Source organism: Hyperolius riggenbachi, chromosome 8, assembly GCF_040937935.1.
Source record: "Hyperolius riggenbachi isolate aHypRig1 chromosome 8, aHypRig1.pri, whole genome shotgun sequence".
Taxonomy (NCBI): domain Eukaryota; kingdom Metazoa; phylum Chordata; class Amphibia; order Anura; family Hyperoliidae; genus Hyperolius; species Hyperolius riggenbachi.
The window spans coordinates 126,843,707-126,869,919 of NC_090653.1; the positions used below are offsets into that span (position 1 = coordinate 126,843,707).

Sequence of the window (26,213 nt, forward strand, 5' to 3'; positions counted from 1 at the left end):
TAAAATAATCGCAATGTTTGCAGCATTTCCCCAGAAATTAATCGTAAAGTGGGCAGCATTTCACCAGAAAATAATCGCAATGTGGGCATAATTTAACCAGAAAATAATCGCAATGTGTGCTGCATTTCACCAGAAAATAATCATACAGTGGGCATCATTTCACCAGAAAATAATTGCAATGTGGGCATCATTTCAACAGAAAATAATCACAATGTGGGCATCATTTCACCAGAAAATAATCGCAATGTGGGCATCATTTCACCAGAAAATAATCACAATGTGGGCATCATTTCACCAGAAAATAATTGCAATGTGGGCATCATTTCACCAGAAAATAATCATACAGTGGGAAGCATTTCACCAGAAAATAATCACAACGTGGGCTGCATTAGCCAGATATGGGTGCCACTGCCCCCCCAGCATATAGGTTAGCCATATGGCTGCCACTGCCCCCCCAGCATATAAGTTAGTCATATGGGTGCCACTGCCCCACCCCCAACATATAGGTTAGCCATATGGGTGCCACTGCGCCTCTCCCATGTAGGCTAGCAATATGGTGCCCACTGCCCCTTTATATGTTAGCCAGGTATGGGTGGTTCGAAGGCAACTCCCCCCCCCCCCCCAAATCCCCATCCCACCTGACCCCCCCCGCCCCTCTGTTAAGTCCACATGACACCACATACTTAGGCAATCATGCAGCTCGCCTCGCTCCTGCTGTCACTCTGCGGCCACAGCATTGGGTCGGGTCGCTCCTCAGGTCCACTCCAGCCCAGGCCTCCAGTCACAGGCGCAGCACTCAGGCAGCCGACATCACGGTCAGTCTGCGGTCCACTCCCTCTCTGCGAGCCGCAAGTGGCCATCGTGACGTCACTCCTCCTTCCTCCCTGGCTGGCTGGAACTATAGAGTAATTGTCGGGTTGGCCGCCAGGGAGTAAATCAATGCGCACTGCCCGTAAGTAGTCCCCCCCTCACCAGCCACACTTAGCGACGAGGGGGGCCGGGGCCCCTGTGACGTAGGGCTGCCGCGGGCCCTATAGAAACGGCTATGGTTGCTATACCGATTGCTATGCCACTGCTACAGGGTTAATCATTAGCTTCTAAATCTGATTGGCTGAATTTTTTAAACATCTGCCTATGGTAATCCCACTTCCTGTTTAGCAAAAAAATCCCCCATAGTCATAATTAATGCTCGTTTTTATCTGGTATGATACAGATGGGAGGTGCAAACTTTTCGTCACCTGGTAGCATAGTAATTACAAAAGTCCATGTCTGCTGTATCACACAATCCTCTCACTGCTCTACATATTAGAAGACAAGAGCTACCAACTACATACATCAAATGCGTCATGTTTTCAGACAGTTTCTTCTTTTAAGAACATCTTTAATAGATGTGGATCTGAAAGAGCTTTACCAGTTTATTTCAGTATTTACTGGATTCACCACTTACCCAGCTTCACTTCTGCATTTTCCGTGAGCAAAACATTCTGACCTTTAATATCCCGGTGAATTACATGGTGCGCGTGCAGGTGAGCCAAACCCTGCAATGAGAGATCAGCTTAACATTTTCACCTTACAGAAGACATAAAATTCTATATAACACTATAACATTCATATAAGTGGCAAACATGCACTTTGGTAACAGTACATAAAAAAAAATAAAAAAAAAAAAAGAGAGAGACTTCTCACAAATGCTTTAGAGGGGAACTAAACTTTCAAAAACCAGAACCCATATAAGCATCTGAACTATTGAAATACACTGCTTTGTGGACTACCAACTAACAGACTGGCACCACTCCACTCTGTACTGAACTTGGCTGCTTACCTCATTCTTCTTTCTTCTCGCTCTTCCTCTGCTTCTCCTCTCTGTCAAGCTTTTCATTGGATATCAATTAACTGTAAGGAAACGCGGAAAAGCCGCCATCTCTCGAGGTGAGGCGGCTGTTTCCGCGTCCAGCATGGCGTCACAATGCGGAAAAAACGCCGCGTGCCGCATAGGCAGTGCGGCGGAATCCGCATCAGAGGCGGCCCCCGCACTAGATACATTGCATGACAGTACTGGTGTGGCTGGGACTGATAGTCCACCAAGATTTAGACTTACACGCGCGCGAGCAGAGAGGCAGAGTTTAAATAGCAGTTAGAAGGGTGTCGGCTGACCAGCTGGGTCAGCTGACAAATTCCACTGCTCTCATTGGACCAGCAATTAGGGAGGTCCTGGAAAGGTCCTAGAGTATATATACTGCTGGTTGTTCACTTGCTCTTTGTTTGGCGTGCGATCACATACGTGGGAGCACCCAGATCCGTAGTCAGATCCTGAAGTGTGCCGGGACCAGCTGGAGCTGTAATCCTACACTTAGCTAGATATTTGATAGCTAAAGTACTAGTTTGATTGTGATTATATGTTATGACTTTTGCCTGCCTCGACTATCCTCCTGAACTCTGACCTTGTACCTCGATATTTCTGATACTCTGTTGCCGAACCTCGGCTCGTTCCTAGACTCTGTTTCTGCCTCCTGATTTTGTACCCCGATATATCTGATACCCCGTTGCCGAACCCTGCCTGTACTTTGACTCCGCCTTTGCCTACTGTATTTGTACTTTATCTGTCCGTGTGTGTACGACCTGGCTTGTCTGACCTCGAGAACCGACCTCACGATTGGAGGCGGTTCCCAGTCCTGTTAGTGACACTTCTTCCTGAGTGTCACTCTCGGACTTTCCTTCCTACTGTCAGTCTGACTCCTCCCGTCTTGGAGAGCTCAGGTCTGCGGAAGGAATCCGTGCAGTTCTCCTTGCTGCACTGAGGCCTAGGCCTCCTAGTGTTAGTGTTACACCAAAACACTACACTCTACTCAGGCGAACAGAGGTTAGTTTGTATATCGGATTATCGGTGAGACTGCAGATCACTTATAATCTGGTATATATCTGTATTTCCGGCGATACTGCAGATCACCGGTAATCAGATACTCTCTGCGCCCACCGATCGTTACAGAACGCCAGACCAAAAAATGCAAATGGACGCACACACTGACCGTCTGGGCGCACTTGCCACTTCGGTGGAAAACATCAACCAAGTGCTGGGTAGCCACAAGACTATGATTGATGTCCTATCAGGCTCTGTGCGAACCCTCCAGACGTCAGTTGATTCAGTGCGATCCCCTCCTAGTGCTGACATACGTATGCCCGTACCAGATAAATTTTCCGGCCACAAGTCTGACTTCCGGAATTTTCAGAGTAGAGTGTTATCGTACTTCGAGTTGAGACCCCGATTCTCGGGGACTGAGACCCAACGGGTCACCTTTATTAAAACTTTACTGACTGGTGACTCCCAGTCATGGGCATACAACCTGCCTCCTACCGATACTGCTCTGACCTCGGTAGAGGAATTCTTTAAGGCCATGGCCGTAATTTACGACGACCCTGATCTTGCGGCAACCTCTGAGCGGAAGCTCAAACTTTTGCGGCAAGACAGGGGTTCAGTCGAGGATTACGCGGCTGAATTTCGCAGATGGTCAGTCACGGCCAGATTTGATAATTTTGCCCTCATGGATTACTTCTTGTCTGGGTTGTCGGAGGAGGTCTCCGATTTAATGCTAACCTTGCCCGAGCCCAGGACAGTCGATGAGGCCATCACATCGGCCATTCGAGTCGACCGTCGATTACACCATCAGAGGCAGATTCGGGGCAGTCACCGTGCCAGGGTAACATCATATGTGGCACCCTCCGCTGCACCCTTAGTAACGCCACCTCCGTCTGTCTCATCTCCTCCGGCCTTGCCTCCACCCGAACCAATGCAGATTGGTTGTTCGAAATTGACCCAGGTGGAGCGAAGGCGGAGGATGATGGATCAACTGCCCGAACAAGTCGGGGAACGAATTTGCCTAGGAGTAGTGGGGGGTGACACCCTAGGCACGCCATTTGCACCCCTTAAAGAAAAGAAATTGCTTCTCCCTTGTACAGTTACATGGGAGAAGAAATCTGTGGCCACTGAGGCTTTTATTGACTCAGGCTCAGCGGCCAATTTTATGAACTTTAAGTTTGCTCAGGAGTTGGGTATTCCGCTCACTCCTGTGACACCCCCCATTCAGGTCACGGCAGTAGACGATTCCCCTCTACAACGGAATCATGCTCTGTCACAGACCCCGGAGGTGAAGGTCACCATAGGGGCACTGCATGGGGAACAATTATCGTTTTTTGTATTGCACATGTCTACCTCAACTATTATCCTAGGCATGCCGTGGTTGCAACTTCATTCACCTCAAATAGACTGGGCCACGGGTCAGTTAACCACTTGGTCACCTCGTTGTTTTCAGCGGTGTTTGGGGAAGTTGACCTTGGGGCAAACCAGATTTCAGGTGGAAGGGGTACCAGATCAGTATTCTGAATTTTCCGATGTCCCAGTCCCAAGGCAGCTGATAAATTGCCCCCACATCGTCCTTTCGATTGTCCCATTGATCTCCGTTCAGGTTGTGTTCCCCCCCGGGGTCACTTGTACAATCTGTCAGGGCCCGAAAAATTGGCCATGCAGGAGTACATCCGTGAAAATTTGGCCAAGGGTTTCATTCGCCCGTCCCGGTCACCTGCTGGAGCAGGGTTCTTTTTTGTCAAAAAGAAAGACGGAGGCTTGCGACCCTGCATCGATTATCGTGGTCTCAACAAGATTACTATAAAGAATCGCTATCCGTTGCCACTGATCGATGATTTGTTCACTCAGGTTACTGACGCTAAGATTTTTTCTAAGCTAGATTTGCGGGGCGCGTACAATCTGATACGTATAAGAAGGGGCGATGAGTGGAAGACGGCCTTTAATACACCAGACGGGCATTATGAGTACCTGGTGATGCCCTTCGGGTTATGTAATGCTCCGGCCGTTTTTCAGGAACTCATTAACGAGGTATTCCGGGAGGTGTTGGGGAAATTTGTACTAGTTTATCTTGATGATATTCTTATCTTCTCCAACAACCTCACTGAACATAGAAACCATGTGAGGTTTGTGTTAAATCAGTTAAGGCAGAACTCGTTATACGCAAAGCTTGAGAAGTGCATCTTCGAAGTAACATCTGTTGCGTTCTTGGGGTACATAATTTCCACCACAGGCCTGTCTATGGATCCTGCCAAGGTCTCCGCTGTTCTGGAGTGGCCACAGCCGGTTGGGTTGAAATCCCTTCAGCGATTTCTTGGCTTCGCCAACTACTATAGACGGTTTATAAAGGGGTACTCCACTGTCATTGCTCCCCTTACCTGCCTCACTAAGAAGGGGGCGGATACCACTCACTGGTCTCCTGAGGCTTTACATGCTTTTGCCACCCTGAAGGGCCTATTCTGTTCAGCACCCATCCTCAGACATGTGGATGCCTCTTTCCCATTCATTGTGGAGGTAGATGCCTCGGAGGTTGGGGTGGGGGCTGTGCTGTCACAGCGGTCAGGCTTGCAGGGTAGAATGCACCCGTGTGCGTATTTCTCTCGCAGGTTCTCCCCTGCAGAGAGGAATTACGATATTGGAAACAGGGAGCTCTTGGCCATCAAATTGGCTTTCGAGGAATGGCGACACTGGTTAGAGGGAGCTGAACATACCATCACGGTTTACACCGATCACAAAAACCTAGAGTACATCGAGGGGGCTAAGAGGTTGAGCCCTCGCCAGGCTCGATGGTCGTTGTTCTTCTCCAGGTTTACTTTCATTATTACGTACACCCCAGGGAGCAAGAATGTTAAGGCGGATGCTCTATCCAGATGTTTTGAGTCAGAGACAGCACAGCCCTCCATTCCAGAGACCATTATTCCCCAGAAATTAATACTGGCAGCCACTGAAACTTGGGAGGATTGGAGGGAGACATTGGCTCCCTTTCAGCAAGACATTCCGGAAGGGAAGCCCGCAGGGGTCCTGTTTGTTCCTCTGCCTTTTCGCCTGCAGGTTCTTGAGATGTTTCATGCACATAAGAACGCAGGGCATCCTGGGGCATCCAGGACACAGGATTTGATAGCCAGATGCGTCTGGTGGCCTTCCTTGGCAGCGGATTGTAAGGAATACGTAAAAGAGTGTTTGATATGTGCCAAGAGTAAACCCTCCCGGCTGGCACCTGTCGGTACGTTGCAGCCTTTGCCCACCCCGAATGAGCCGTGGACCCACCTGTCCATGGATTTTGTGGGCGAGCTTCCCAGGTCTGAAGGTATGGCGGTCATTTGGGTGATAGTCGACCGTTTTAGTAAGATGGCCCACTTTGTGCCTTTGAAAGGACTCCCCTCGGCTCAGGAATTGGCAGAGTTGTTTATCACTCATGTCTTCCGTTTACATGGCATTCCCGAAGACATAGTTTCAGACAGGGGAGTCCAATTCGTCTCACGGTTTTGGAAAGCTTTTTGCCACCTCATGGGCATAAAGCTATCTTTTTCATCGGGCTATCACCCACAGACCAACGGCCAGACTGAGAGAATAAATCAGTCTTTAGAGCAATTTTTAAGGTGTTATGTGGCAGAGGCGCAGGACGATTGGGTCCGATTTCTGCCCTTCGCAGAATTTGCCCAGAATAATTTAAAAAACTCGTCCTCCGGATTCTCTCCCTTTCAGGTGGTGACGGGGAGATCACCCAAATTTTCCCCATTACCTATAGCCTCCACTCCTTTCCCAGCCCTGGAGGCCTGGCAAAAGTCATTGAAGGACCTTTGGGGGACGGTTAGAAGTAACCTGGAGAAGGCCTTTTTGAGTCAGAAGGGTCAAGCTGACAAAAGACGGTCGCTGGAGTGGAAGTTCCGACCAGGAGACTTGGTCTGGGTGTCCACACGTCACTTGACCCTAAGACAACCTTCGAATAAGCTTGGTCCCAGGTTTGTGGGTCCATTCCCGGTTGTCAGGAAAGTCAATGATGTTACTTACACCGTTGATCTTCCCTCTAACATGCGGGGGGTGAGGTCTTTCCACGTGTCCCTTCTTAAGCCAGCAGTCCAGGTGGGTCCCACTCCTCCTCCTCCTGTCTTGGTAGATGCCCAACACGAATATGAGGTGGAGAAGATTCTAGATTCACGCTCTGTACAAAACTCGGTACAATACCTCGTGCACTGGAAAGGGTATGGCATTGAGGAGAGGCAATGGGTACCGGGGACGCGCATGCATGCAGACGAATTAAAAAGGGAGTTTCATGCCTTACACCCCGAGAAACCTGGTGGGAGTTGTCCGGAGTCCACTCCTCGGGGGGGGGGGGGGTACTGTAAGGAAACGCGGAAAAGCCGCCATCTCTCGAGGTGAGGCGGCTGTTTCCGCGTCCAGCATGGCGTCACAATGCGGAAAAAACGCCGCGTGCCGCATAGGCAGTGCGGCGGAATCCGCATCAGAGGCGGCCCCCGCACTAGATACATTGCATGACAGTACTGGTGTGGCTGGGACTGATAGTCCACCAAGATTTAGACTTACACGCGCGCGAGCAGAGAGGCAGAGTTTAAATAGCAGTTAGAAGGGTGTCGGCTGACCAGCTGGGTCAGCTGACAAATTCCACTGCTCTCATTGGACCAGCAATTAGGGAGGTCCTGGAAAGGTCCTAGAGTATATATACTGCTGGTTGTTCACTTGCTCTTTGTTTGGCGTGCGATCACATACGTGGGAGCACCCAGATCCGTAGTCAGATCCTGAAGTGTGCCGGGACCAGCTGGAGCTGTAATCCTACACTTAGCTAGATATTTGATAGCTAAAGTACTAGTTTGATTGTGATTATATGTTATGACTTTTGCCTGCCTCGACTATCCTCCTGAACTCTGACCTTGTACCTCGATATTTCTGATACTCTGTTGCCGAACCTCGGCTCGTTCCTAGACTCTGTTTCTGCCTCCTGATTTTGTACCCCGATATATCTGATACCCCGTTGCCGAACCCTGCCTGTACTTTGACTCCGCCTTTGCCTACTGTATTTGTACTTTATCTGTCCGTGTGTGTACGACCTGGCTTGTCTGACCTCGAGAACCGACCTCACGATTGGAGGCGGTTCCCAGTCCTGTTAGTGACACTTCTTCCTGAGTGTCACTCTCGGACTTTCCTTCCTACTGTCAGTCTGACTCCTCCCGTCTTGGAGAGCTCAGGTCTGCGGAAGGAATCCGTGCAGTTCTCCTTGCTGCACTGAGGCCTAGGCCTCCTAGTGTTAGTGTTACACCAAAACACTACACTCTACTCAGGCGAACAGAGGTTAGTTTGTATATCGGATTATCGGTGAGACTGCAGATCACTTATAATCTGGTATATATCTGTATTTCCGGCGATACTGCAGATCACCGGTAATCAGATACTCTCTGCGCCCACCGATCGTTACATTAACCTAAAATCAAAATTTTCACTTACCCGGGGCTTTCTGCAGCCCAGTGCTGGTTGGGACGTCCCACGCCGGCCTCCTGGCTCTTCTCCCCACGGCTGTCCATATAGGGCTGTCCGGAGGCTGTCCGGGCGACACTGGCCGAGTGTCGGGGCTCCTTCTTCCGCAAACCTCATCAATGACGTCGCACGCCGGCCGCCTCGCGTCATCACGGCGGCCGGCGTGACAGTACGGCGCATGCGCGATTTTATCCCGCATGCGCCGTGCTGTCACGCCGGCCGCCGTGATGATGATGCGAGGCGGCCGGCGTGCGACGTCATTGATGAGGTTTGCGGAAGAAGGAGCCCCGACACTCGGCCAGTGTCGCCCGGACAGCCGTCGGACAGCCCTATATGGACAGCCGTGGGGAGAAGAGCCGGGAGGCCGGCGTGGGACGTCCCGACCAGCACTGGGCTGCAGACAGCCCCGGGTAAGTGAAAATGTTGATTTTAAGCAGAGCTCGGAGTCCCTTTAACTCTAACCTATAAAGTTCTCCACAATCTCTCTCCACTGTACCTCTCCTTTCTTACTAGTTTCCACATACCAATCCAACCACAATCTTGATCAGCACTCAACCTTCTTTTGTCCTCCTCTAGAATCACCTCCTCGCATTCACGTATACAAGATTTTGCACGTGCTTAACCCCTCCTCTGGGATCCCCTGCTGCAACACATCCGTCACTCTCCAACCATTGAATTCTTTAAAGGGACACTTAAGTCAAACAAAAAAAATGAGTTTTACTCACCTGGGGCTTCCAATAGCCCGCTGCAGCTGTCCGGTGCCCTCGCCATCTCCCTCCGATCCTCCTGGCCCCGCCGGCAGCCACTTCCTGTTTTGGTGACAGGAGCTGACAGGCTGGGGACGCGAGTGATTCTTCGCGTTCCTGATTACAATAGCGCCATCTATGCTGCTATAGCATATATCATATACCATATAGCAGCATAGAGGGTGCTAATGTGTCTGGGAACGTGAAGAATCACTCGCGTCCCCAGCCTGTCAGCTCCTGTCACCGAAACAGGAAGTGGCTGCTGGTGGGGCCAGGAGGATCGGAGGAAGACGGCGAGGGCACCGGACAGCTACCGGGGGCTATTGGAAGCCCTAGGTGAGTAAAACTCATTTTTTTTGTTTGACTTAAAGCGGACCCAAACCAAACATTTTTTTAATTAAAAATATTTAGTTGCACCACTCTGACACATACAAAGATAAATAAACACTCCTTCAAACCTATGATCATTTCAGTGCCTGCTTTTCACCCTTTTCTTTTCATAGCTAGGGTTATACAGGTGGCAGCCATTAGCAATTCCTCCATTGCTGGACACCACCTACTCCACCAGTTTGCCGGAAAAATCCCGGCAATTTGAAAGGAAGGGAGGGGTTCCTCCAATAAATGTAAAATATTTTATATTTGTCATCATGCAGCTGAAAAAAGGCTGCTATTTATTATTATAATTTAGAAAATAGATTTTATTTCTGAAATCTTGTATTTTTAATTTGGGTCCACTTTAAGTGTCCCTTTAAGCACTGCATCAAAACTCACTTTTTCCAACAAGCGTACACTCTTTACTTTGGCCATTCCTCCATGACCTCTGGCCAAGTTGAACGCCTTACTAAATAACCTAAAAACACACAGCCTCTAGGTATGAATATAGTATACTAACACACCTCAAACCTGATTAGCCCTGTGTAAATGGCAATTCCACTTTCTGCGGAGTGAAATATCCACAGAAAGCTATTTCAAGCTCATCTACTGTATATTCCCAAGTTTGGCTGAAGGCTAGAAAACAGGGATTTCTCTGCATCTTCACCAGCTGGAATGAGCTTCTTATTGTAAGCAGACAGGGGCAATATGTGGTGAAGAATACAATCAGCTTTAATGTGATACAGGGCAAAAGAAAAAAATAAGTAAAATATGTTTTTGTTTTTTTTTCTTTTTAATAAATAACAGCAAATAAGAAAATGCCAAAAAGAAAGGAGATCAGAAAAAACATATATAAATAATGTTGAGTACAAAAAGATAGTAGCGCAACGCGCACGTTGTGTTGCTTGTGTAGAGCAACTGCAAAATAATGTGCACTGTGCACACGTGAATTTTACTTCCTGAGTCATCTATGTCTCTAGACTAGTAGAGTTCCCACTTGGGAGAGCCTCATTAGTGTAGATATCACAATTCCTTGATTTCATTCATTTAACTTACCCTCAAAACTTCCCTGCAAATGTATGCAATCCAGTCTTCTTTAAAGCAGTTTCCTTTTGTCTTCTTCACCAAGTCGGTAACAGAGCCTGCGCCGCAGTATTCCATTACCAGCTGTAGAACAGAAGACATTTTATCCAGCAACAGCAAAATGCAGTCAAAAAAATAAACCCATTCTGGTGACTGAGTAATTGCAGTTTGTATTATAAAGCTCAGGGAAAATGCTTAGAAAGTTCGGCCTGCTCGTAAACATGAACTGCAGGTCCTAGCACTCCATTAAAGCACCATGACCTGGAACAAAGTTATCACTTCCAAATACCACTATGGGCATTTGACCTTTAACAAGAAGACCATGCACTTGAAAGTAGCTCAGCAAATCTGGAGTAAAAGTTTAAAAAAATCCTGTGCTTGGAGATATTGGTTTTAAGTTCTGTGTTATACGGTTCCATTTTATTTGTTCTCTAGCTGTATTTTCTGTTTATCACCTAGCTGATAACTTTAACTTCTGTAAAGAAGCTGTGAATAAAAGTACAGTGCTACTGATTAACCCTTAAAGAGACACTGAAGTGAAAAAAAATGATGATATTATGATTTGTATGTGTAGCACAGCTAAGAAATAAAACATTAAGATCAGATACATCAGTGTAATTGTTTCCAGTACAGGAAGAGTTGAGAAACTCCAGTTGTTATCTCTATGCAAACAAGCCATTAAGCTCTCCGACTAAGTTAGTCGTGGAGAGGGCTGTTATCTGACTTTTATTATCTCAACTGTAAGTGAACTGTTTACTTTTTATCTGCTTGAGGAGAGGTCATTACTTTACAGACTGCTCTGAAAGACTCATTTTGAATGCTGAGTGTTGTGTAATCTGCACATATTATAGAATGATGCAATGTTAGAAAAACACTATATACCTGAAAATAAAAGTATGAGAATATTTTCTTTGCTGCTAATCTTCTAGTAATTATTCATAGTACACAACCAATTCACTATATCATATTTTTTTTTCCGCTTCAGTGTTTCTTTAACCACTTTATCCACAAGTCAGTAGGTATACGTCCTCTGTGACTTCATCTAAGCCACATGTCAGTAGATCTACTGACTTGTAGAGATGTCGCGAACGGTTTGCCGGCGAACTTCGGGTGGTTCGCGTTCGCCTGCGAAGGCGAACTTTCCAGGAAGTTCGATTCGCCCCATAATGCTCTATTGAGCAGAACTTTGACCCTCTACATCACAGTCAGCAGGCACATTGTTGCCAATCAGACTGCACTCACTCCTGGAGCCCCCCCCCCCTTATAAAAGGCAAGGTCCTTGTGCCGTTTAACTCACTAGTCTGCCTGCACTAATTAGTTAAGGGACAGCTGCTGACAGACTCTGCTAGGGAGAGTTTAGTTAGGCTCTTATAGGCTTGTTCCTAGCTAATTGTTATTACTTTCCTCACTCCCTCCTCCCAGAGGGAGAAGGGTCTCGTCTTCCAGGGAATTGTAGAATTTCAAAAGCCAGCTTATCTACCTTGGCTGGGAATTGAACTCAGGTCTGAGTGCTTGGTAGGTAGCTCTCTTAACCACTATACCACCACCAACACTACATGCTGAAGCCAGCCTAGCATGTACCATTATGATATATCCTAGAGAAAAATGAGCTTGCTTAAAGACTTGTAGGCTTTTAAAAGCCAGCTTACATACCTTGGCTGGGAATTGAACCCAGGTCTGAGTGCATGGTAGATAGCTCTCTTAACCGCTATACCACCACCAACACTACATGCTGAAAAATGTCCTAGAGAGAGAAAGAGCAAGCTAATTTTTCTCTTGGGTATATCACAATGGTACATGCTAGGTTGGCTTCAGCATGTAGTGTTGGTGGTGGTATAGCGGTTAAGAGAGCTATCTACCATGCACTCAGACCTGGGTTCAATTCCTGGCAAAGGTATGTGTACGCTGGCTTTTGAAAGCCTACAAATCTTTAAGCAAGCTAATTTTTCTCTAGTATATATCATAATGGTACATGCTAGGCTGGTTTCAGAATGTAGTGTTGGTGGTAGTATAGTGGTTAAGAGAGCTATCTACTACGCACTCAGACCTGGGTTCAATTCCTGGCCAAGGTATGTAAGCTGGCTTTTGAAAGCCTACAAATCTTTAAGCAAGCTCATTTTTCTCTAGGATATATCATAATGGTACATGCTAGGCTGGTTTCAGCATGTAGTGTTGGTGGTGGTATAGCGGTTAAGAGAGCTATCTACCAAGCACACAGACCTGGGTTCAATTCCCGGCCAAGGTATGTAAACTGGCTTTTGAAAGCCTACAAATCTTTAAGCAAGCTCATTTTTCTCTAGGATATATCATAATGGTACATGCTAGGCTGGTTTCAGCATGTAGTGTTGGTGGTGGTATAGCGGTTAAGAGAGCTATCTACCAAGCACTCAGACCTGGGTTCAATTCCCGGCCAAGACCTGGGTTCAATTCCCGGCCAAGGTATATAAGCTGGCTTTTGAAAGTCTACAATTCCCTGGAATATGAGGGAGGGAGAGAGGGAGGAGGGAGAGAGAGAGACACTGCCTGATGTTGTAAAGCAGTGTAGGCCTGCAATTGAATGAGATTTGTGACCTTAAAATAGGAGTTTATGTGAAATCTAGATTTTTGCCTGGGACTTTTGATGTGTATTTCACTCAATCATGTCTGCCTCCAGGTATTAGATCCCTTGAAACATGTCTTCTATCATTTTTCCAGCCGGTAGAAATATTTCTAAAATTTTAAGTTCGCCTCCCCATTGAAATCTTTTGCGGTTCGCAAACTTTTCCGCGAACCGAAACGTTTGCGGAAGTTTGCAAACAGGGTTTGCGAACCGAAAATCGGAGGTTCGCAACATCTCTGCTGACTTGTACAGAAGCAGTGCTGTGTAGGATTGGGCTTGCTCCTGTGCACATTTCTGGAACTATCTGATGCAGCACTAATTGGTGAATGGGAATATATGTTTCCCGAGCTAATGAGATTGATTTTTACTATTAAAATACTTTTATTTTCTCATTTCATAGTGAAAAATACACTCTGTAGCATTATTTCAGAATCAAATATCTTCACCATAAATTGTGACCGGAACATAATCTAAGTTTTGTGATAAGCAGTAAGAATAGCCAAACAAAATTTGTTTTTTTAACTACTTTTTATTTTTAAACTGGAATTGGTAAAACTGAGAAATAAGTGTTTTTTCTATTTTTTTCTTTGTTTTCCCATTAAAATTCATAGAAAACAAAATTGTTCGAGGGGAAAAAAATGGCATACAATGAAAGACTAGTTTGTCTTGAAAAAAAAAAAACAATATATATTTCATTTCTGTGTCCTAAGTAAGGATAAAATTGATTTCTGATTAAATAAGGACATAGCTAAACTGTCAAAACTGCTCTGGTCAATAAGTGGGAAAAAAGGTCTGGTCAAAGGGAAGCGTGGAATAAAGACCAAAACAGATACCAAAATAAAAGGAAGACTCTTGGTCCTATTGCCCCTTCCTGCTCCTTTCACTGCCCCCACATTCCAGCTCTGGCTCCCCCATTAGCAGTATTGCGCAGTACAGAGCCGCCCAGCTTCGGGAGCACTCAAGCTCTTGAAGACTCCGGCAGACTCCCACGGCAGGGGATTTAAACATAGGAGCCAGTGCTGGAATGAGTGGAGGAACAGGAAGGCTCTATAGGACCCAGAGCTTTCACTCTCCTTAGGTGAGTACCCGTATCTGTTTTTTTCCCCCGTTTCCCATTAGCGTTAAAGCACAACTGAAGTGAGAGGGATATGGAGGCTGACTTATTTACTTCCTATTAAGCAATGCAGATTGTCTGGCTGTCCAGCTGACCCTCTGCATCTAATGCTTTTAGGGTGGTGTGCTTCTACCATATATAGGCACTTTTGTTATTTGATAAAAAAAATATACACTTCCTGGGTAGGGCTGCTCAACACTAGCCATTCTTAGATAATGCAAATGTAATGCTAATATCATACAAATGAATTCAGTTTGAAAATGGACCAAATTCATCAGCTGGTGTATTAGCCCAATTCCAAATTATATGGCTATAAGGCCTGGAACCCACTAGCAGCGCTTTTCTGATCACTTGTGATTTGTAAGCTCTTGCTAATGTAATGCTATAGGAGTTTTTTTTTTATCACATTCCTCAAGTGGGATCACATGCATAGCGTTACAGTACATTGGCCTCAATTCACTAAGCTTATCTCCTGTCTTTAATAACGTTTTTAGAGTTGTTACCATGGTGATGAGGCATGTAGTATTCAGGAAACATTTTACCTCAGGCAAACCTAAAGTTAACTCTTCTGTCTTTAAGTTAACTCTCCAATCCTTAAAATACCTCCAGAGTTAAAGACAGGCTGTTAATTAACTGCGTGTGAAAATAACTAGAGAGGAGATACATGAACTACAGAGGAGGTAACTTAATTACAGAGGAGGTAAATTAACTACAGAGGAGGTAATGTAAGGAATGAAGAGATAAGATAACTCTCTCACTGTGTGGAGGTAAGTTTTCTCTTGCCTTATTATCTCCAGCCTGATCTTAGTGAATTGAGGCCATCTAGAGCTTTTCAAATCACAAGCGCGTTTAGAAAAGTACTGCCCTCTTTCTCATTCAGCTCCCCTAGGCAGCAGCTCCTTTCACTTATGTGTTTCTCCCCTTATACAGCTTCCCCTTTTCATTTGCAACCTCATCTTCGATATGCTCTTCTATGTCCATTTGCTTTCTTGGGCAGCAGTCACCCTACACCAGGGCCTTTGTGGCCTTGTGAAGAAAAGAGGTATTGGCCTCAATTTACTAAGCTTATCTCCTGTCTTTAATAACCTTTTTAGAATTAACACCATGGTGATAAGGCATGTAGTAATCAGGAAACATTTTACCTCAGGCAAACCTAAAGTTAACTCTTCAGTCCTTAACCACTTCACCACTGAGGGGGTTTACCCCCTGACCACCAGAGCAATTTTCACCTTTCAGTGCTCCTTCCATTCATTTGTCTATAACTTTATCATTACTTATCACAATTAAACAATCTATATCTTGTTTTTTCCACCACCAATTAGGCTTACTTTAGGTGGGACATTATGCCAAGAATTATTTTATTCTAAATGTGTTTTAATGGGAAAATAGGAAAAATGTGGGAAAAAAATTAATTATTTTTCAGTTTTCGGCCATTATAGTTTTTAAATAATGCATGCTACTGTAATTAAAACCCATGAAATGTATTTGCCTTTTTGTCCCGGTTATAAAACCATTTAAATTATGTCCCTATCACAATGTTTGGCGCCAATATTTTATTTGGAAATAAAGGTGCATTTTTTTCAGTTTTGCGTCCATCCCTAATTACAAGCCCATAGTTTATAAAGTAACAGTGTTGTACCCTCCTGACATAAATATTAAAAAAGTTCAGTCCCTAAGGTAACTATTTATGTATTTATTTTTTTTGTACATTTTTTAATTTTTTTTTATTACAAAAAAAAAAAATTGGGAGTGTGGGAGGTAATGAGTTAATTTTTTGTGTAAAAGTAATTTATTTGTATGTAAAAAATGTGTAGGGTGTAGTTTACTATTTGGCCACAAGATGGCCACAGTAACTTTTTGCTTTAATGCGACCTCCAAGCGTCCTTTCGGAAGCTTGGAGGAAGTACTTGGAGGCTGGGTAAGTTTGTATCGTTTCACAATGTTCTCACTGCCCATCGGAGAGCAGCGGATCATTGCGGGGCTAAGATCAACGAACGGGAATGGATTTTCCCGTTCATTGATCTCCGGGCGAGCGGGCGGCGGCGTGTTTACTAGCAGCGGGCGGCGTGTTTACGAGCGGGAGCGCGGAAAGCGGCGGGAGTGCGCAAAGTACGGATTTCTCCGTCCCTGGGGCTTAAAGGATGGAAAAAGGGACGGAGAAATCCGTACGGGCGGGGGTAAAGTGGTTAAAATAACTCCAGAATTCTAAAGTTAAAGACAGGCTGTTAATTAACTGTGTGTGAAAATAACTACAGAGGAGGTAACTTAAAGAGAAACTCCGACCAAGAATTGAACTTTATCCCAATCAGTAGCTGATACCCACTTTTACATGAAAAATATAATGATTTTCACAAACAGACCATCAGGGGGCGCTGTATGACTGATTTTGTGCTGAAACCCCTCCCACAAGAGGCTCTGGTACCGTACGGTACTCTGGGCAAACTGCCACAATGTAACAATGACACACACAGGAAATGGCTGTTTATAGCTGTCTGTTAAAGCCAGAACAGCTACATAATTTGCCCACAGTAACAATGTCACCATGTAATACATGTCAGAATGTGAATCTGGGAGAGGAAAGATTTTACAATGAGCAAACTCTGACTAAATCATGTATACATAATTATTGTAAAAATTAAGCACCTTTTTATATTAAATTATTTTCACTGGAGTTCCTCTTTAACTACAGAGGAAGTAACTTAACCTGCCTAGCGTTCTGGACGAGCTGAGGTCGTCCAAAGAAAACTTGCTGGAAATGTTCTGGACGAGCTCAGCTCGTCCTGCACTTTCCCCTCTCACGCTGTGATCAGCAGCGCTGCAGCAGCCTCTGAAGGCTGCTGCATGCTTCTCCCTAGGGAATCCCTAGGGAGAGAATGTGCTAGGGCGAGCGGGGGGATCCCCCTTCTGTGCGGGGTATTTTGGGCTGGGGGATCCCCCTCTGCGGGTGGGGGGATCCCCCTTCTGTGCGGGGTATTTTGAGCTGGGGGATCCCCCTCTGCGGGTGGGGGGATCCCCCTTCTGTGCGGGGTATTTTGGGCTGGGGGATCCCCCTCTGCGGGTGGGGGGATCCCCCTTCTGTGCGGGGTATTTTGGGCTGGGGGATCCCCCTCTGCGGGTGGGGGGATCCCCCTTCTGTGCGGCGTGCGGGTGGCCTCTACCCCTCCCCCCCATCCTCGCTTCCCCCGCCCCCCCCCCCCTTCCCTATCTAAGCCCTTTGAGCAAATAGAACTACTCACCCAGGGGCCCTCTCCAGCGCAGCACTTCTTCCTCCATCGCAAAATCCCGTCTGTTTACAGTTACATTACGAGACTTGGTGACGTCACCAAGTCTCGTAATGTAACTGTAAACAGACGGGACTTTGCGATGGAGGAAGAAGTGCTGCACTGGAGAGGGCCCCTGGGTGAGTAGTTCTATTTGCTCAAAGGGCTTAGACAGGGAAGGGGGGGGGGAAGCGAGGATGGGGGGGAGGGGTAGAGGCCACCCGCACGCCGCACAGAAGGGGGATCCCCCCACCCGCAGAGGGGGATCCCCCAGCCCAAAATACCCCGCACAGAAGGGGGATCCCCCCACCCGCAGAGGGGGATCCCCCAGCCCAAAATACCCCGCACAGAAGGGGGAACCCCCACCCGCAGAGGGGGATCCCCCAGCTCAAAATACCCCACACAGAAGGAGGATCCCCCCACCCGCAGAGGGGGATCCCCCAGCCCAAAATACCCCGAACAGAAGGGGGAACCCCCACCCGCAGAGGGGGATCCCCCAGCCCAAAAGTGAGGATCGAGGGGGGGAGATCGGGAGGGAGGGGACATCTGGCACCCTATACTCCTGGCTACACCTGGCACCCTATATACCTGGCTCCCCTATATACCTGGCTACACCTGGCACCCTATAACTGGCTACACCTACCTCCCTATAACTGGCTAAACCTGGCACCCTATATACCTGGCTACACACTTGGCTACCCATAACTGGCTACACTCCTGGCTACCCTGACACCTGGCTAAACTCCTGACTATCCTGACATCTGGCTACCCTGACATCTGGCTACACTCCTGACTATCCTGACATCTGGCTACCCTGACATCTGGCTACACTCCTGACTATCCTGACATCTGGCTACCCTGACATCTGGCTACACTCCTGACTACCCTGACATCTGGCTACCCTGACATCTGGCTACACTCCTGACTATCCTGACATCTGGCTTCCCTGACATCTGGCTACACTCCTGGCTACCCTGACACCTGGCTACATGTGGCTCCCTATACACATGCCTTCACATCTGGGTCTTATACTCACCATTGGCGTGCTGATCCCTCGTCACGTACCTCTGATAGCTTCCCCAGTGCCGTCTTCCATGTCCGTATACGGATTTTGCTTCTCCCTCAGCGATGACATGTCCTCCGCCGATCGGCGTTGATGACACCAGGGTCACACAGCGTTAACATCTCACTGCAAACATTTTTTTTTAAGTTGAATTCAATACAATAACCTGTATTGAATTCAATATTTTTAAAAAATTGATTGGAAAAAAAAAAGGTTGAAAATTATTGGAAATTAATTGAACCACTTTTTGCACGGAAATCCTGGGGAATCAGAACGCCAGGGAGGCTACAGAGGAACTCCAGTGAAAATAATGTAATAAAAAAGTGCTTCATTTTTACAATAATTATGTATAAATTATTTAGTCAGTGTTTGCCCATTCTAAAATATTTTAAATCCCTGATTTACATTCTGACATTTATTACATGGTGACAATTTTACTGTTGGCAGGTGATGTAGCTGCTGCATGTTTTTTTGGCATTTGGAAACAGCTGTAAACAGCTATTTCCCACAATGCAGCATGGTTCACAGACAGGAAACTGCCAAGAGTACGTACTTTTCTTGTTTCTTGTAGAAGGGGTTTCACCACAATATCAGCCATACAGCGCCCCCTGATGGTCTGTTTGTGAAAAGGAATAGATTTCTCATGTAAAAGGGGGTATCAGTGTAAGGAAACGCGGAAAAGCCACCGCGTGTACTGATAGCAAGGCGGCTACTTCCGCGTCCAGTGCGTCGGTTTGCACGCAGCAGCATGCGTCTGGTGTGGCTGGGTCTGTTAGTTCACACAGATTCAGGAATACACACGCGCGCGCGTTGAGAGACAGAACTTTTATGACGGCCAAGGAGGGATCAGCTGACCAGGCTGGTCAGCTGACCTCAGGGCAAGTAAGTATTGGCCTATCACTTAAGGGTGGTGCCAGAGAGCGCTGCTCTATATATAGTTGCTGCTGGCCAGTCACAAGTTGTCTGCCGTTGCGAACACTACGTGGAAGCACTCAGACCTTAGTCAGATCCAACAGTGTGTTTGAACCAGGAGGACCTAGGAATTCACACTGAGCCAGATTACTTGTGTTATCATTCTGTTATACTTCAGACTAGTTTCAGGGTGTAGAGACCACGGACCTCACACCCAAGATTAGGGAACTTGTGTTATCATTCTGTTATACTTCAGACTAGTTCCAGGGTGTAGAGACCACGGACCTCACACCCAAGATTAGGGAACTTGTATTATCATTCTGTTATACTTCAGACTAGTTCCAGGGTGTAGAGACCACGGACCTCACACCCAAGATTAGGGAACTTGTGTTATCATTCTGTGTTACTTCAGACTAGTTCCAGGGTGTAGAGACCATGGACCTCACACCCAAGACTAGGCATTGTTTGATATCTGTTATGACCTATTGCTTTCCTGACTATCCCTTCGCTCTCTGATTCGGTACCACGCACATCTGATTATCCGTTGCCAACCCTGCCTGCCTTGGATACCGAATCAGTCTTCTGTCTTTGTACTTTATCTGTCCATGTGTTGCCGGCCTGGCTTGCCCGACCTCGAGAGCTATCTCTCTCCTTTAGGAGATAGTCTCCAGATCAGCTAGTGACATCCACCTTCAGGTGTCACTCACTCACTGGCCCTTGCTACCTTCAGCCTGAGACTCCACCCCTTGGAAGGTCTCAGGCTTCTGGAAGAATCTTGTGCTACTCTAAAGAGCAGTATTTCCCATACTGCCAAGGACCACCTGCTCATCAGGTGGTTTACTCAAAGTCATTACTGTTGCACCAAACACTCACGATATATTCAGGTGTCCAGAGGTTAGTACTATATCTGTATTATTGGTGATTCTGCAGATCATCAATAATCAGGTATATATCTGTATTCTTGGTGATACTGCAGATCACCAATAATCAGATTCTCTCTGTGTGCTGACACCGAGCGTTACAATCAGCTACTCATTGGGATAAAGTTCAATTCTTGGTCGGAGTTTCTCTTTAAGGAATGAAGAGATAAGATAACTATCTCACTGTGTTGTGGCAAGTTTTCTCTTGCCTTATTATCTCCAGCATGATCTTAGTGAATTGATGCCAATGAAATATAGATTTTTACTTTTAATGATGTATGTGCTGAGGATCATTGTGTCAGCACCTTATCCTTGCCAGGATCACAACATATGCATTTCATCTGATTATTTATTTGGTGAACACTGTACCCCCCAACCATGTGTTATTTTAATTAGTCACCGATTTTATAAGACTGTGGCTATTCTTTTGTATTGGAGCTGTATGACAGAGACTTACACGTTATCACTTTATTTATGCTCAGCCTTCTTTTCCCCTGAGAAAGCGGGCTTTGCTTTCGAAATGTCAACACATTACCGGACATCACCTAAAGTCATTTCTGCACACATAACAGCTTTAGCATTTATGCTCATTGTTTGTGGTGCATTGTTAACCCTCTCTCAGCTGTTTACAGGTGCTCCATAAAGCTTATTCTTTATGGCAATATTTTTGCCATTTTGGCCCAACTTTCATTCTCTAGCTCTTATTATGAAATGAATGTATGAATGTAATGGTATCTTTGAACATTTACAATTCATTCTAAATCTTCTTAAAGGGAACCTAAACTGAGAGGGACATGGATGTTTTGTTTTAAAGCATGACAGTCCTGCTTATCTCTTCGGCTACAGTAGTGGCTGAATCCCACACCTGAAACAACCATGCAGCAGTCTGACTTCAGTCAGAACACCTGATCTGTATGCCCTTGAGGGGCTGTGGCTAAAAGTATTCGAAAAGTATTAGAGACACAGGTTCAGCCGGAGGCAACTGGTATTATTTTAAAAGGAAAAATCCATATCCTTCTCAGTTTAGGTTCCCTTTAATTCATTCTTAAAGTCCTATTTTGGCTCTTTACATATGTAGTAGTTTTCATCTATGGTTATTTGACTTTGTAGTTAGGTTTTACTATGTTAAACTTTGGCACTAGAATGTGTTTTTAGATTGACAGAGACAAAGGAAACCAGAAATGAAAACACTACAGCAGAAGTCATTGCTGTATTCCATTTTAAGAATACTTACGTGCATGGCTGTAGTGCTCACTGTCTAATATTTCATGAATTAATAACCCAGAATATTTGTGTAGATCTGTCACCATAAGCTTTATGGTTGTTGATGGTGTGACTCAAACTACTGAGGTAACAAAGCTCGACAGCTATTTTTTTTATTTTTTATTTTAAAGCATGGGCTAGACCTGTGCTGGATCTCTAAGGGCCAGCTGGAGCAGACAGTACAACATCTGCTCTGGTGCTCCGATGTGGTCCGTCTGGAGTCCAGAGCAGATGTGCTTCCACCATATACTAGTACTTCTATGGGAAATGCATTCGCTTGTCTGAATGCATTCACTTGTCTGACAAAATTGTGCAGGTCAAGACTTTGTGCTCCACTTTCTATGGGTGTGTTTACATGTGAGGTGTCCATTTCTGTGTCAGGTCCTGTCAGTTTTTGTATCAGTTTTCTATGGGTGTATTCACACATGAAAGGTGTCCAGTTCCAATCCAGTCAGGTAAAACTGATAGAAAAGTGACAGGACAGGACTGGATCGGAAATGTGCAGATTTATGTGTGACTCAAGCTTCGTGCCAGTTTCCAGGTTTAGGGTAGGTCACGGCACACAAGCTAATTATTAGCTGGCTACACTTTGCCGTTAGTGTTACAGTCATCAGAAACTAAGGGCCAGTTTCCACTATGAAGTAATATGAATAAGGCTACCTAGCCGCATCGCATCACTCCCGCTGCCGTTCGCGCCACTTCCGCATCGGGAGATGCGTAAGTGTATGTAGGGGACGACGGCGGATGCGGCTGTGCTAGTATCTGCAGCATGCTGCAGATACTCTGATTGCTCTGCACGCAATGGAAACTGTTCCATTGCCGTGCATTGGTTTCAGAACCCCCGCAGTGCGATGCAGCAATGTAATGGATCCTATGCAAAGCAATAAATATATACTGTACTGTATATTAATCTTTTAGGTTTTTTTTTTACGAGCATGTTCTTAGATGTTATAATGGTGTTGCTAATCTATTAAGAATTTTACAGTGACTCTGCTTAACGCCTGGTGCTTTGAGACCGTTTATACATCATTTCATGTTATTAACATAATTATGTAGTAATATTGTATTTCACTTACCCAAAGTTGGTCATCCTGGCCAGCTAGGCCTTTCCTGACAAAAGCCCCATAGTATGTTGCAATGTTTCTGTGATGAGAGTACTTTTTTAGCATATTTATTTCAAGTTTGATTTCATCCTCTTCTTCCTGAAGGAACAAAAAAATAAAATAAAAATTCATAATATATTTAAATATTGTGAGTGCAAATAGAGTTTGTTGCAACTTGTTACATAAAACAACATTGTTGTTATTCGAATTGGTCCCCTTGTACACCGTACTATGTGTGATCCTACGCTAAGTGAGAAGCTCTGCGTAATCATATAATTCTTGATGTTAAAAAAAGGGAAAATAGTTCCTCTTGTGGTTATAAGCATAAACAATGGAAGTACTGGGTACAGAAACTGACTCAACATATTTTGCCTTTTTAACAAATTTGATCAAATATACAGCATAAAGTAATCTCTGAGAGATAAACACACTCATACTAAAGAGGAATATGGCGAAAAATTGTAAAATGTAAAACATAAAAAATGTTTTAAATGTAAAACATGTAAAATGCAAACAAACAAATAAGAAGTCATTTTTTTTCCAGAGTAAAATGAGCCATAAATTACTTTTCTCCTATGTCGCTGTCACTTACAGTAGCTAGTAGAATTCTGACAGAAGTGACAGGTTTTGGACTAGTCCATCTCTTCATGGGGGATTCTCAGGAATCAATTTATTTTCAAAAGCACTTAGCGAATGACAGTTGCTCTGTCCAACTGCCAAAAAAATGTGTAGCGAGCAGGGAAGCTGGCCAGCATCATTGTTTACATCCTTTTTAGGGAATATCTTTATAAAGAATAAAATCCTTGCTGAGAATCCCCTAAGGAGAGATGGGCTAGTCCAAAACCTGTCGCTTCTGTCAAATTTCTACTACCTACTGTAAGTGACAGCAACATAGGAGAAAAGTCAGTTATGGCTCATTTTACTCTGGAAAAAATGTATTCTTATTTGTCTATGCACATATTTAAAATTTTACAATTCAACCACAGTGCCCCTTTAAGGATAAGGAGCATCATTTTACCAAGGTTTGGCAACCCTATATTGATATTGCTGATGATGTTCCAATGTCTACCGTGATTGAACTCTAATCCCGCATAAGTGACTATATTCTGATTCTTAAGGACATAGCCAGTGAATCCTCATGAGGGTTGTGGTTGCCTAGTACCCGGGTCACTGTTGAATCATAAATGAGGGACATTTCCCTACTCTATAGCACATAAAGATGTTTACCAAGCTGCTTCTATATATCAATTATTTCGTATGGTGGACCTTAATGTTATTCTCACTGGATCTATGCTGACATTTTGTGTCAGCTTGCAATGATATAAATGTTTTAGAACCAGGGGATTTTTGTGGAAGTTTTGTAGTCATGTTAAACATGTACTACTGATTGTTTCAGGAACAACAAATGGGAATTGTAACTGCATACTTCTGTTAATTTATTTTATAGTCTATTAAGAGTCTACAATACCACAGAAACAAAATACTGTTTACTTACACACACTGGATATTTGCAAGCAATAACTGTCTATCTCAGCCACATCAATACAAGGTTCTACTACTACATTTGTAGGAGCGACATCACTAATCAGCCAAGAGTAAATGTGAAAACCAAAGTGCGTCACTCCGCAAACAACCTTAAGTGTTTTTAAGGCCAATCACTTTTGTTTATCATTTTTTATATCCAATTAAGCTACATATATTTGTATGGTAACCTTAGAGTGATGGCACTTTGATTTTCAAATGTATTTACACACACTGGATATTTCACACTATTCCCAGTAACCAAGCTTGCATATACGCTTATACTTTTTTTTTAGATGCATTTCTTTTATTTTTAGGCAGAGTTAATAGCTATATATTTGGGTATAAAAACAGATAAAGTACATTATCAATTTAACATTATCCCCAATAGTAATGATCGTAATCTGCTAATTATGATTACACAAAATGTCATGTTAAACGTTTGCAATTTCGCGCATACGTAATTACGATTTGGACATTCAACTGATTTTGTGCAATCCATTCGTAATTTCACGTAATTTCGTGCCAACTTTAGTGGTTAATAACAAAGCACCTATACATGCCATCCTCAACAACATTGCTACGTATGTTAAAGTGTACCAGAGATAATTTGATGTAAAAGTTTTATACATTTTATACATACCTGGGCCTTCTTCCAGTTTGGCCAGGCGGTGCATGCGCAGTATGGTTGTGCTTGCACCCCCATCTCGCTCGTTCTGCGCCCGTGCAGGCACAGAGCGCTCCAGGCTATGGGAGCGCGCGGCCAGGTCATGCATGTACAGTGCGCCCCGACTGGTTGAACTTACAAGGCTTGTAATGGGTGAAGAAAGAGGAAGATGGCATAGGAGCGATTGCTGCTGAGGGTGCTGGAGGTAGCCCTAGGAATGTATAAAACATTTGCATTGATTAGTCTCTGGGTCACTTTAACCTCTTTACGACCGCGTCACGCTGATTGGCGTGAACGCGGCGACTCCCCCAGGACCGCGTAACGCCAATTGGCATCAACTCATGGGGGCGTGTTTTGCTGGGGGTCGCACACACTGTGATCAGTCTCCCAGTGGCGATCGCCGCTAGGAGACTGTTAGACGGCGAAAACGACATCTATTTACATGGTACAGCGCTGCGATCTATGGTAGTGCTGTACTAGGGACAGCCGTGTCACTCGGCTGTCCGCTGGAGAGGCTTAGAAAGTGATTGGCTGGTGGGGAGGGGGGAGAGGGGGATCAGGTAGAGAAGAGAAAAAATCATAATTTTTATATATAAAAAAAAAAAAAAAAGTCAAAATTAATAATAATACAAAAAAAAACCCACTGCCTGCAGTAGCAGTATGTTGCACATAATTCTGATTGAATACATCACACTGTATCAATAATGGCGTACGAGAGATAACGGCGCTAAAGTCTTGGACGCAGGATTCAGTCGGTATATTGCTGATCCTGCTGCCGCACATGTCCCGGCCGTATTAAATACTCTTCCCCCTCCAGGCTGCCATGGATAGTGGGGAATGATATAATTTGGCTTCCAGCAATTGCTGGAAGCCGAATTATTATGTTTTAAAAGTAACTTCAGCTCCGTCTTCTGACGGCGCTGAAGTTACTCCCTGTGCCTGCTATAGCTGTAAAACATATTACGGCCTATGGTGGCGCCGGCTGCGCCCAAATCTCCTGCGCTGGTTTCAGCATGTTCGCACTAATGTGCCAACGTGAAAGTACAGTAGTACCATTGCAATATAAATACATCACTTGCATGGTGATTATATCATCCCTTGCATCACATCCCAACAGCTGCCGTGTGAATGGACCCTTATGGTAAGAAAATGAAAAAAGGAACACAGCCTAGTTCTATGCAGAGATGGCACTGTACATATACATGTTTATTTCATCATGGACTATATCAACTAAATGGCAAGT

At 45.0% G+C, this 26,213-nt stretch overlaps 1 protein-coding gene across 6 annotated transcripts in view; it reads right to left on the reverse strand.

Annotated features, from left to right (window-relative positions):
- The window catches only part of NRK (Nik related kinase), a 506,445-nt gene that overhangs the window by 236,625 nt on the left and 243,607 nt on the right, over positions 1-26,213 (reverse strand). For all 6 annotated transcript variants that reach the window (XM_068251057.1, XM_068251059.1, XM_068251055.1 and 3 more), the window contains 3 exons: positions 22,756-22,881; positions 10,522-10,632; positions 1,448-1,538 (listed from right to left, as the gene is read on the reverse strand). In XM_068251057.1, coding sequence (XP_068107158.1) covers positions 1,448-1,538; positions 10,522-10,632; positions 22,756-22,881 — 328 coding nt within the window. The remainder of the gene's footprint in view (positions 1-1,447; positions 1,539-10,521; positions 10,633-22,755; positions 22,882-26,213) is intronic.